Below are 13492 nucleotides of genomic sequence, written 5' to 3'. Positions count from 1 at the left end.
CCATAAGAACGTAAAATACACATTTACAGACTTTTTTTTTAATATGGTCCATTTCAGTGGGGCCGGCCGATAGTGGGCGCTAGAGCGCCGCCCTCCCTGGTTAAAAGAAGAAGAAGAAGATTTTTTATTTTTTTTAGCCCTATAAATAAAATAAACATGTTTAAAATGAATAATATTTACTCATTTTAAGTATGTTTGTGTTTCCAATGCACAATATAACGTTAATATATCAAATATAAATAATTGTTTTCATTAACAGGAAGTGACTGTCTGATAGAGAATACTTTCCGTAGCTGCATTTCTCTCGGGCTAGCCGTAGCCGCATTTCTCTCGGGCTAGACGCAATAGCGCTTACAGTGGGCGTGCACTGGTTTCATCGCTGTATCCGTCGCAGCCAATCAGTGCGTAACGCGCTGTGCGTTGAAATATGATGTATTATGATGGAAGCCGGGCGCGTTTTCAAGCGATTTATTATCATCTAAGCAAGCAGCGTCTATACTTTCCGTAGCCGCATTTCTCGGAGACACTCTCTGATTGGCCGACGCCAGTACTTTCCGTAGCCGCATTTCTCGGAGACGCTCTCTGATTGGCCGACGCCAGTACTTTCCGTAGCCGCATTTCTCGGAGACGCTCTCTGATTGTCCGACGCCAGTTTCTGGTTAGGCTTAGTTACTCTTCGAAGTTGGTTAAGGTTAGAGTTTGTCTTAGAGCGTGACGGCAAGTTATTTCGACGGTTAAGCTTAGGCACTCTTTCGAAGTTGGTTAAGGTTAGAGTTTGTCTTAGAGCATGGCGATAGAACGCCAGGTAGTTTGCAGGCTGTTCGACGCAGAAATGGGCAAAGGCAGTAAGACACAGCTCATCACAGTACTGTTGTGTTGTGCTAACAACAAGAAGCTACTTGTTAGCACTGGACAGTGGATACACATCAACAGTCTGGGACTGTGGGACAACAGTGGACATATACACTTTATCAAGCCCTCCTGGACCACGTTTCAACTAAACAGTGAGTTAATGCGGTCTATCTCTCTCTCTCTCTCTCTCTCTCTCTCTCTCTCGCTCTCTCGCTCTCTCTCGCTCTCTCTCTCTCGCTCTCTCGCTCTCTCTCTCGCTCTCTCTCTCTCGCTCTCTCTCTCTCGCTCTCTCTCTGTTGTTGTTAATTTAGCAGCGGGTGACGCATAATGGATGAATGAATGAATGGTAACTTGTTTAAAATGACAAGATATATATATGTGTTCATTATTGCATTGATCATACGTGTACTAGTGTAGTATGAATTAACTCGACTTAACGTTGGTAACGTTATGTCGAGTCAGCTGTCCACTTGGTCAGCTGTCCGCTTGCCCCCCCCCCCCCCCCCCCCCGCGCCCACCCAAATGTAGTTCACACCGGCCGTCACTGTCCATTTGCATGTTCTTGGTATCTGATTCTAGGGACATCTAGGATCTCAGGGAATGTATTCCCAGTGTCAGAAATACTGTTAGGGTTTGACACCGACCCCAAACGCAACGACACAAGAGAGTAGGATTCAGAGTTGCCAAAAACAAGGGCTTGTTTATTTACACTAAATAAACAGCATAGACTTGGTAGAGTTCAAACAAAGACTGGAATACAAGCTAGGATGAATGTTGCTGCTCTGCAGCTTCTCCCGGGATGGTAGTCTGGGGAAGCAGACGATGACGTCAGAGCCGCTCTGCAGACTTCTCTCGGCAGAATCTCCGAGGTGGTTGCGGGACCGAGAGGGAGAGAGGGAGCGAGTTAGCTCAGAGTGCAGTTGGAACAGAGCAGGTGAACAGGAGAGGTGACTTGTACCCAAAAACAGAGTTATCCAAGTGACTGAATCTTCTGTGTATATACACACTGTGAGTAACGTTCCAAACACAATCCCACGTGATAGAAATCTTCGGTGCAAAATAAACACTGTGAGCGAAGTCCCAAAATACAAATCCAAGTGATAATATCTTCGGTGTGTAAACACACAGTGGGCGATGTTAGGCCAAAATATTATCCCAATGAAACAATCCAAAAAGGGCTAAACGCTGGGTGAGTGACTGTCTGATAAAAAGCAGGAAATCTTCAGTGTTATATAAACACACGAAAAACGGAATAGGATCAAAGACAGTCATAAAAACTCACCCAGGCGCTGTGCGTAAAGAGCGTTGGAAACGAACGGAGCGAGCGCGTCGCCACGGGAAAAGGGTGTCCAAGAGGAATGCTTCTTGAATATCCTGGAGGCAAAGCACAGGGAAAAAACAGCAGGCAAGGCAGGAACGGCGAATGCAACTGAAATATCAAAACGATCCAACAAAACTTGAATGGGGAAACGGGGTATAAATAATCAGGGAAAGCTTAATTGACAAGCAGTGACAGCTGAGGGATGTGATTGACAAGCGTGTGGTTGGGGGAGCACCAATCAACGACGTCTATGGGAAGAAGCGTGTGAATAGGGGAATGAAATGATTAACAGAAAACTAATGGAAACAGAGCAAGTAGGCTTAAAGGAACAGAGCGAGTAAGTGAGCAATGAACAAAAACCTCACAAATACTGTGTCTGTTACTAGGCTTGAGTAAATTGTAATGAACCAAATGAGGATATATATAATTTTTTTTTGATCATTGACTGTGAATAACACCATGCTCAAATTGACCAGACCTGAAAAATCTAAGCAAATTAATAGATGGAAGATGATTAAACAGAAGGTTTTGTAGATACAGTACTGAATTCTGCCATCCGGACACATGTCATTTGAAATATGATTATAGAATATAGAATATCAGGCCTAAAATGGTTATGCAATAAAAATGCGATTTAATTAGATTAATTCATTACAAATCCTGTAATTAATTAGATACATTTTTTTAATCGCCTGACAGCACTAGTATTTTCACAAGTCATTGCACTCTGTCAGCACTTACTGACAGATTATGTTAATGCTATTCAAGTGAAGGCGTGGCTGTGCGGGTCGTAGGGGGTTCACGGCCCGTACAGACCTGCAGAGGTGATCAATTCTAGACTATTTTCGAGAGCCGCTATCTCCACTCGACTTCACTAAGAAACAAAGAGTTTTTAACAAGATTAAAATGAGCACGTCCTCTTCAAACATTTTCAGATTTCAACGTATGACACATCATTTGAAAACTTACATTCAGTACTACCTTCACAATCTGTAACAATTACAGATTACAAAGCAACAAAATGACGATGGAGACATGTGGTCACAATCGCTGGTCGCGGTCATATATGTGTGTGTGTGTGTGTGTGTGTGTGTGTGTGTGTGTGTGTACTTACGTGCCCAGCCTCTCTTCCACGTCATAAAGATCTTTGACTTTGATATCGTTTTTGATCGTGACATCTCTGTAATCTGGCTCCTTATCTGCGTCTGAAACAGCAGACAGAGGAGCTGTTCACCATTTAAATAACTATACCTTCATCTGAGCTGTTCACCATTTAAATAACTATACCTTCATCTGAGCTGTCAACCATTTAAATAACTATACCTTCATCTGAGCTGTCAACCATTTAAATAACTATACCTTCATCTGAGCTGTTCACCATTTAAATAACTATACCTTCATCTGAGCTGTTCACCATTTAAATAACTATACCTTCATCTGAGCTGTTCACCATTTAAATAACTATATCTTCATCTGAGCTGTCAACAATTTAAATAACTATACCTTCATCTGAGCTGTCAACCATTTAAATAACTATACCTTCATCTGAGCTGTTCACCATTTAAATAACTATACCTTCATCTGAGCTGTTCACCATTTAAATAACTATACCTTCATCTGAGCTGTCAACCATTTAAATAACTATACCTTCATCTGAGCTGTTCACCATTTAAATAACTATACCTTCATCTGAGCTGTCAACCATTTAAATAACTATACCTTCATCTGAGCTGTTCACCATTTAAATAACTATACCTTCATCTGAGCTGTTCAACATTTAAATAACTATACCTTCATCTGAGCTTTCAACCATTTAAATAACTATACCTCCATCTGAGCTGTTCACTATTTAAATAACTATACCTTCATCTGAGCTGTTCACCATTTAAATAACTATACCTTAATCTGAGCTGTTCACCATTTAAATAACTATACCTTAATCTGAGCTGTTCACTATTTAAATAACTATACCTTCATCTGAGCTGTTCACCATTTAAATAACTATACTTTCATCTGAGCTGTCAACCATTTAAATAACTATATCTTCATCTGAGCTGTCAACCATTTAAATAACTATACCTTCATCTGAGCTGTTCACTATTTAAATAACTATACCTTCATCTGAGCTGTTCACCATTTAAATAACTATACCTTAATCTGAGCTGTTCACCATTTAAATAACTATACCTTAATCTGAGCTGTTCACTATTTAAATAACTATACCTTCATCTGAGCTGTTCACCATTTAAATAACTATACTTTCATCTGAGCTGTTCACCATTTAAATAACTATACCTTCATCTGAGCTGTTCACCATTTAAATAACTATACCTTCATCTGAGCTGTTCACCATTTAAATAACTATACCTTCATCTGAGTTGTTCACCATTTAAATAACTATACCTTCATCTGAGCTGTTCCCTATTTAAATAACTATACCTTCATCTGAGCTGTTAACTATTTAAATAACTATACCTTCACAACTATACCTTGTTTAAATAACTATACCTTCATAACTATACCTTAACGATACCTTCATAACTATACCTTGTTTAAATAGCTATACTTTAATAACTATACCATGTTAAAAACAACTTTACCTTAATAACTATACCATGTTAAAAACAACTTTACCTTAATAACTATACCATGTTAAAAACAACTTTACCTTAATAACTATTCCATGTTTAAATAACAAACGGCAGACAAATCAAACTGTACCTTCATCCTCCTCCTCCACCTCTTCTTCATGCTCCTCTGTCAAATTAAATAAAACATATAATTAAATAATATAAATCATCTACGTTATCAGTATATTTTCTGTTGTTTCTGTATGTGTAAGTGTTCTTTTTGACAATAGTTTACTTTCAACAGCTAACTGTAACTTAAATATACAAATATATAAAGAATATAAACAACATCTTCATAGACAAACATGGTTGCGCTGTGTGTAACCTTGTAACTCTCCACTTCTTGCTAATCCTAAAACTGCATTTAGTTAACACCACCACTAGATGTCAGTATATCCTCATCTAGTTCTCCTCCTCTCTCTCTCTCTCTCTCTCTCTCTCTCTCTCTGAATAAAATTCCACAATGTACCTTTAATCCCAGTATTCGTCTGACCACACCCCTCGTTAGCTTACCTTCATAAGCAGGTGTGTGGTCACCTGCTCTCCTCCTTCTCGCTTTCACCACAAGGAAGTGCCTCGGTAGATCCCCACTTGACGTGTTGTTAGTTGAAAAGAGTTGTGACGTGTTTACATTGTGCTTAGTTTTTTCTTCTCTCATAACTGTTCAAAGGAAAAAGCTAAGTCATAATGTCTACTTCGGAGAGTAGACCCACTCTTCACCAGCGGTTCTCCATTCCCGCCTCCGTTGTGCGTTCTGGTGTGGGGCTGCTGCCACTTTCGTGGTTGCCGACCCAGCCCAGGAGGCAGCCGATGGATAGTTTGCCTCTCCGAGGAGCCGAGACGTCGGTGCCGTCGCTCCGCCGATGGCATGATCTCGACTCTGGTTCCTCTGGTTCCAGGGAATCGTCCGTTGTTGAACGGACGGTTCTTTTGGTTCCGGAGGATTTGCGACGCAAGCTTTCGCGTCTGCCTGTTCACGTCGCAAGATGGTGGCATGCAGGCGCGAACGGCCTGGGTTTGGGGAATTGCTGGAGACCAGCGAGGATGCGTCGGGCTCTGTTTGTCCAATGGAAACTGAGGATATCATGGAAGAGTCGGACGGATTCTTGTTTGAAGGTCCTGTGGAGGCGAGTATCCCTCCTATCCAGGAAACACCGGAGGGGGGGAGAAATGTCTCCTTGGGGCGCCTTGTTCGAGGATGTCGAGGAACCACCTCGGCCTCTTCAGCAGGATGCCCTGTTATCAGCCACATCAGACTGTGGCTCCTCAATGGTCGAAGCCTGCTGCATGTGAGGGATGCGGGTTTGGTGGAGGAAAGTCAGCAGGGGGAACTGCAGGCTTTGTTTCCCAAGCTCATGGCGGTAGCTGCCGCTGCAAACGGCGTGCCGCTGCCGCAGCCATTGCCTGCTCCTGCCCCCGATGATCTCATAGGTCATCTCTGGCAGCGTCGCCCGGTGAGAGGGGTGGACGTTGTCTACCCATTTTTCCCCTCAATGGGGGCCTATGTTCGTCAGGGTCAGGCGGTGTCTCACATCATGGGACTTACCCCCGCCTACGTACCAGTTACGCGGGTGTCGGGGTTGGTCAAAGGTATGAGAGAGGGCGTGCCACGGCTTGATAGGCCGATGGCCGCTCTACTCTGTCCGGATATGGTGTGGGAACCATTATGCAAGCCGGTTCTCCATGGAAGATCGGCTAGGCGATTGGCATATTGGGGTGACCAGTCATTTATCGCTGGTACACAATCGCTGGCTGCGGCTTCTAACATCGCCCACCTGGGCTAGATTTGTATCGGGGATAATGACGGGCGGCGCGGGATCTGACCGAGGTAAAATGCGATCAGATCACCCAGGCGGTAGGAGCTGTCCTGCATCTTACCCAGGTGCAGGCCATAGCCTCGGGGAAGGCGCGCGCCCTGGCCACCCTGACCCAGCGCCACCTTTGGCTGGAGCAGACTCGAGTGCCGGAGAAGAAGAGAACCCCTCTTCTGACGGCCAGCCTCTCCGATGCTGGATTATTCGGGAAGGCCCTGCAGCTGATGACCTCAACGTGCAGAGAGATGGCAGAGGAGAGATCCGTTCTCCAACCCCATTTTCCGCCTCCCGTCCTTGCCGGTGGAGTCAGAAGGCTTCCACGACGTCGAGCTCCCTCCGCCGTGCCTACCACTGCCTCCGCCGCCGCTGCTGGCCCCTCCAAGAAGGCCAGGAGGAGAGACGGCGCTTCTGCTGCCACCGGCCCATCCACGACCGGAGGAGACGGTAGGGAACGTCGAGACCAGCAGACAGTTACCTACCGTCCCTCCGGGGCTCCTCGGGGTGGCAAAACTCGAGCGGCGCGAGGTAGCAGACGCCGCTGAAGTGACTTTTCCCTCTGTGTCCCCTCTCCTCTACACCCTCCCCGGCCCCTCATGATTGTGTTTTTGTGCCATGAAAATAAAAAGTTCCCTGATATAAGGGGAACTATATTATTGGCCAAACAAACTGTGTGTTTTCTTCAACAAATCATATGATGGGGGTTGCGTAAATGTGAATCTGCACTATTACATTGAGAGATGAGTCATGTTGTGTTACGAGATTAAGCAAGGTCTGCAAGCATACACTCAGTCGTAGGAGGTTCTATTAGCCTGACGCTCCACATGCAGGTAGAACCTGGTGGTATTTCCATTGCTTAAACAAAGTAAATGTGTTTCCACAACGCTGTTGTGTTAGTTGCAGTAATACTCGTACACACACGTTCCACGGCCTAGCCGTTACTCTCGGTCAGCGTTTGCTATGTACGACATATACAACGGGTGTAGGATTCACACACACACGACTTGTTTTGTTATAAATCCTGTTCACATTTTGTGGGTAGCGGGCATTGTATTAGCTTACGCTATACATTAGCATTCTACCGAAGGTTTCAAAATGCTACAGTTGTTATTGTGTGTAGGGAAAAAGGGTTTTGTGAGGGGGGTGTCGAATAAACCCCTCCTTTCCACTTGGTTGGTTTAGGAGATTTTTTCTCATTCTGCTGAGCCAGTCAGGGCCGAGCCGTTCGAACGTCTTGGCAGGGAGGGGGGGAGGGGGGGGGGGGGGGGGGGGGGGGGTTGTCCTGACGCGACTTCTATTACAAACAGGAGCCGTGTACAGGGTTTCCCCCCGTCATAGCAACGTTGCTATGGCGATGGCTTCCGTGAGTTAAGATCTTTACGTAAGGTTGTGGTGTTAAGGTGTCGAGTTAGAGCGTAGGGCTTATGGGTCTGCTACGCTCGATTTATGTGTAAACTTGAGTCAGTTGGTCACGTGACTCACAGTTGACATGTCTTTTTCATAACTACGACTCATGTGGGAAGGCTTCTGGGAAAGTTCGGTCTATACTCTCTGACTAAAGGAGTGACTGGATGTAAAAATATAAACAGTTTTTTACTCCCAGCTGTGCAGTTGGGTTCATACGGTTGATGCTTCTTCTTTATTATTATAAAGGGTTGGAGTTGGTTGCGTCCTGCCCCTCTTGTCGTTCCCCTGGGCGCCTTGGGGATTCAATAAAAAGGTCTAAATAGCCTATTATTGATGTGGATATACCCGACGCACACATAGTGCTAGCTCGGGATGTTCTGCTGGACATTAAGCAACTGACTGGCGCGCCTTGGTTGCTTGGGGTTAAAACAGTGTTTTTATAAAGCAATTGGGATGGGGGTTTTTCCTCTTCCGACGACCTGTGTGGTTGTCGACGGGTTCTCGTTCATATCAGGGGATGATAACGGAATGGATCTGAACATACGTAGAAGGGTCTCACGCCCTGGGGGTGGGCCACCGGGCGCGGTTCGCATCGAATGTCTGAGTGGCGCCTTCTTTTCATGTTTGAGATCAACACGCATATCTGCCCCTTCTCCTGGAGTTGGCATGTCGGCGTGGTTAGGGCACGGGACTGGTTCTGGTCACGCTGGTCCGGATCAGTTAAACCCGTTGTCCGCCGGGGATGCTGATCTGCTGTTCTGGTACCCTGAGGGACTTGGGCTTTTTTCAGGGGGAAAAATGCTAGGTCGGTCCGGGTGTCACAGGGTTAAGCGCTATGGAACCCTTGTTGGGTGCATTGTATTCTACACTGTCGTAATGGCTTACGGCCGTGCCAACCTGTACCCGATCTCGTCGGATCTCGGCCGCCACGCAGGTTGGTCTTGGTTAGTACTTGGTTGGGTGACCTCCTGGGAATACCAAGTACGGGGTGTTGGGGCTGGTTTTCCATTCTTGCGCTCTTCTCTTACGCATGGCGAAGAGGGGCCTGTTGGGGTGGTCTTTGACCTCCTCGGGGGACCCTGTGCTCCCCGTATCACCGGGCCCGGTCCGAAGTAATGTTTTCGTTGACCCGTAGGCCCGGGATAACCCTGTTGGAAACTGGAACACGGGTACTGCGGTAGTGCCGCAGGTATGTTTTGGAGTTTTTTTTCCTGAGGGGTTATGGGACCAACCACCGCATAGGGTAACGACTAGATGGTTGGTTCTCTGGTGTGTTGGAGCAGTGTCAACTCCCGGGTTCACCGGTTGAGGGTGCCCCTGCACGTTCATGACGTCTGCCAATCGTGTCAGCCTTCTCTGCCTCAACCCCTCTGGGTGGGTTTTTTTTTTTAAATGGAGGCTTGGTCATGCAACAACGCCAGCATGCGCCCCTTCCGCCGGGGCGGCTGTGTTCAGCTGTCCCCTCTGGCGCCTGTCTCGTCCGCAGTCTCCAGGCTCGGGTTAACAGCCTGTTGCCTGGTTTTTCCCCGGTGCGCTGCCTGCTTCCGTTGGTTAACCTTTTTTGTGTGCTTACGGCCATGCTGACTGCCTGTTCTGCAGGGTCAGTGTGCCAGGCGGTGTACTATTGGGGGGACAGGGCCCGCTCGGCTGAGGGGCCTTTGTCCGAATACGCTGGCGATGTGGGGGGCGGGGCCACTAAGTGCCCACCTGGTGGGGTCTTGATGCTGGCATCATGGACTTCTCCGGGCCCCCGTTCCAGGGGGTCCAGTCCCTTTGGTGGGTCTGGGCCTTCCTTCGCGCTCCGCTGCTACGGCCTTGCCACGGGGTTGGGTTTGCCCTTGACCCCGTGTTTCTGGGGGCAGTAACGAGGTTGTTCCCTCCGTTCGTTCCCGGGTGGCATGCGGGTTGTGCGTGTGTGTAGTCGTGGGGTCAGGCCACGGTCTGCTCACCCTGTGCGTTGAGTTGCTTGAGTGCCTCTTCGCACGGTCGGGTCCGTCGCCCTCCCGGGAAACCTCTAATAGGGGGGGTGCCCTCCATTAGGGGGGGTCGGGGGGGCTCGGCCCTCCCTTGTTCTGATGGTTGTGGGGGGCTTTCAGCGGGGTGTATTTGTCGGCCGGTGGCTCCGCTCGGCCTCCCTTTGTGCTAGAGTGATGCAGAGCGGATCCACTATGAAACAGAACGATAGGTTATGACTATAACCAAGTTCTGTCAATAGTGGTGACGCTCGGCATCCGACGCCGCTGCAGCCCTTGATCTCACCTTGTGGTGAAAGCTTGGGAAGGAGGAGAGCAGGTGACCACACACCTGCTTATGAAGGTAAGCTAACGAGGGGTGTGGTCAGATGAATACTGGGATTAAAGGTACATTGTGGAATTTTATTCAGTGCGCGTGCACATGCGGGGATAGTGCTAGAGTGATGCCGAGCGTCACCACTATTGACAGAACTTGGTTATAGTCATAACCTATCATTTAGTCTAGTAGTCTAACTTAGTGTAGTGGTACTAACCATCATCCTCTAGCAGACCCACAGTAACATGTTTAGATTAGTTTAGTCTAGTCTAACTTAGTGTAGTGGTACTAACCATCGTCCTCTAGCAGACCCACAGTAACATGTTTCGATTATTTAGTCTAGTCTAACTTAGTGTAGTGGTACTAACCATCGTCCTCTAGCAGACCCACAGTAACATGTTTAGATTAGTTTAGTCTAGTCTAACTTAGTGTAGTGGTACTAACCATCGTCCTCTAGCACAGTGTTTCTCAACTGGTGGGTTGCGACCCAAAAGTGGGTCGCGGGGCCATCTTGAGTGGGTCGCGGATGTGTGTGAAAAAGAAATTAAAAACGATTTTTTTTTTTTACATTTTTTTTTCTTTCTTTTTGCACTACCTATCTTTGTGAAAGTGGCCTCCTCAGCTCTGGTCCAGCTGAAGACAAATCAGAGGAACATGAGCATGACCTCAGAGTTGCTTTGTCTACCATCACCCCAGACTTTAAGACTCTTGTCAGGAGCAAACAACATCCCCAGTTATCCCATTAGTTCCCTGGGATGTTAAGCTAAGAAGTCTGCTAAGAAGGATATATTATTTATTATTATTATTATTATTACTATTTTATTTCATTGTGTTTTTAGCCTTAGTTGTACTTTTGTTGCAACCCCAGTTATCTCTTTAGTTCCCCCAAACTTACTGTAGGTCTGTTATGTTAAGCTAAGAAGTCTGCTAAGAAGCATAATTATTTATTATTATTATTATTATTATTATTATTATTATTATTATTATTATTATTATTATTATTATTATTATTATTATTATTATTATTATTATTATTATTATTATTATTATTATTATTATTATTTTTTTTTTTTTTTTTTTTTTTTTTCATTGGGTTTTTAGCCCTAGTTGCACGTTTGTTGCAACCCCAGTTATCCCATTAGTTCCCCCAAACTTAGGTCTGTTATGTTAAGCTAAGAAATCTGCTAAGCATAATTATTTATTATTATTTGATTTCATTGGGTTTTTAGCAATAGTTGTACTTTTGTTGCACTTTTTTGTGTTTATTTCATGTTTTGAAAGATTGCGTATTACTGCAAATATTTTTTTTTACATAAATCATAGTGGTTAAAAATGTTGGGTCTCGACTTAATGACTAAGGAAAATGTTGGTCCCGAGGCTAGACCAGTTGAGAACCACTGCTCTAGCAGACCCACAGTAACATGTTTAGATTAGTTTAGTCTAGTCTAACTTAGTGTAGTGGCACTAACCATCGTCCTCTAGCAGACCCACAGTAACATGTTTAGATTAGTTTAGTCTAGTCTAACTTAGTGTAGTGGTACTAACCATCGTCCTCTGCCAGACCCACAGTACCATGTTTAGATTAGTTTAGTCTAGTCTAACTTAGTGTAGTGGTACTAACCATCGTCCTCTGCCAGACCCACAGTGACATGTTTAGATTAGTTTAGTCTAGTCTAACTTAGTGTAGTGGTACTAACCATCGTCCTCTGCCAGACCCACAGTGACATGTTTAGATTAGTTTAGTCTAGTCTAACTTAGTGTAGTGGTACTAACCATCGTCCTCTGCCAGACCCACAGTAACATGTTTAGATTAGTTTAGTCTAGTCTAACTTAGTGTAGTGGTACTAACCATCGTCCTCTGCCAGACCCACAGTAACATGTTTAGATTAGTTTAGTCTAGTCTAACTTAGTGTAGTGGTACTAACCATCGTCCTCTGCCAGACCCACAGTGACATGTTTAGATTAGTTTAGTCTAGTCTAACTTAGTGTAGTGGTACTAACCATCGTCCTCTGCCAGACCCACAGTGACATGTTTAGATTAGTTTAGTCTAGTCTAACTTAGTGTAGTGGTACTAACCATCGTCCTCTGCCAGACCCACAGTAACATGTTTAGATTAGTTTAGTCTAGTCTAACTTAGTGTAGTGGTACTAACCATCGTCCTCTAGCAGACCCACAGTAACATGTTTAGATTAGTTTAGTCTAGTCTAACTTAGTGTAGTCGTACTAACCATCGTCCTCTAGCAGACCCACAGTAACATGTTTAGATTAGTTTAGTCTAGTCTAACTTAGTGTAGTGGTACTAACCATCGTCCTCTAGCAGACCCACAGTAACATGTTTAGATTAGTTTAGTCTAGTCTAACTTAGTGTAGTGGTACTAACCATCGTCCTCTGCCAGACCCACAGTGACATGTTTAGATTAGTTTAGTCTAGTCTAACTTAGTGTAGTGGTACTAACTAGGGATGTCCGATATTATCGGCCGACCGATATTATCGGCCGATATCAGCAGTAAAATGTGATATCGGAAAATATCGGTATCGGTTAATTTTTTTTTAAAAACAATAACAATATTTGTTATATATATATCCAGTGAAATTATTAGTTACCTGAAATTATTCCGTTTTTTGGGGGGGGAAACCCTGCATATATCGGTATCGGTTGATATCGGTATCGGAAATTAAGAGTTGGACAATATCGGAATATCGGTATCGGTAAAAAAGCCAATATCGAGCATCCCTAGTACTAACCATCGTCCTCTGCCAGACCCACAGTGACAGGTGCTGACTCTGCGCTGGGTTCTCCTACACCGTACATGTTCACTGCCCGCACGCGGAACTTATGCTGGCGCTCTGGAAGAAGATTCTGGATAGATAGATAGATAGATAGATAGACAGACAGACAGACAGACAGACAGACAGACAGACAGACAGACAGACAGACAGACAGACAGACAGACAGACAGACAGACAGACAGATAGATAGATAGATAAACAGAAATATATATATATTTAAGATAAGACAGACAGATACAGACATCAGAACACATTCCCCTAACCCTAATATCAGAACATATTCCAGTTATCAGAACACATTCCCCTAACTCTAATATCAGAACATATTCCAGTTATCAGAACACATTCCCCTAACTCTAATATCAGAACATATTCCAGTTATCAGAACAC

The 13492-nt window shown here is 44.9% G+C and overlaps 1 protein-coding gene across 1 annotated transcript in view; it reads right to left on the bottom strand.

Moving 5' to 3' along the window:
- The window catches only part of LOC311229258 (myosin light chain kinase, smooth muscle-like), a gene marked incomplete at both ends in the record, with an annotated part of 244583 nt that overhangs the window by 42373 nt on the left and 188718 nt on the right, over positions 1-13492 (bottom strand). Inside the window, 3 exon segments of the mRNA XM_084315325.1 lie at positions 3288-3378; positions 4895-4930; positions 13058-13172. Coding sequence (XP_084171451.1) covers positions 3288-3378; positions 4895-4930; positions 13058-13172 — 242 coding nt within the window.

Source organism: Notolepis coatsorum, assembly GCF_963971535.1.
Source record: "Notolepis coatsorum genome assembly, chromosome: 5".
Taxonomy (NCBI): Eukaryota; Metazoa; Chordata; class Actinopteri; order Aulopiformes; family Paralepididae; genus Notolepis; species Notolepis coatsorum.
Note: the sequence above shows the minus strand (reverse complement) of the source record. Positions and strands in the feature narration are given on the sequence as shown.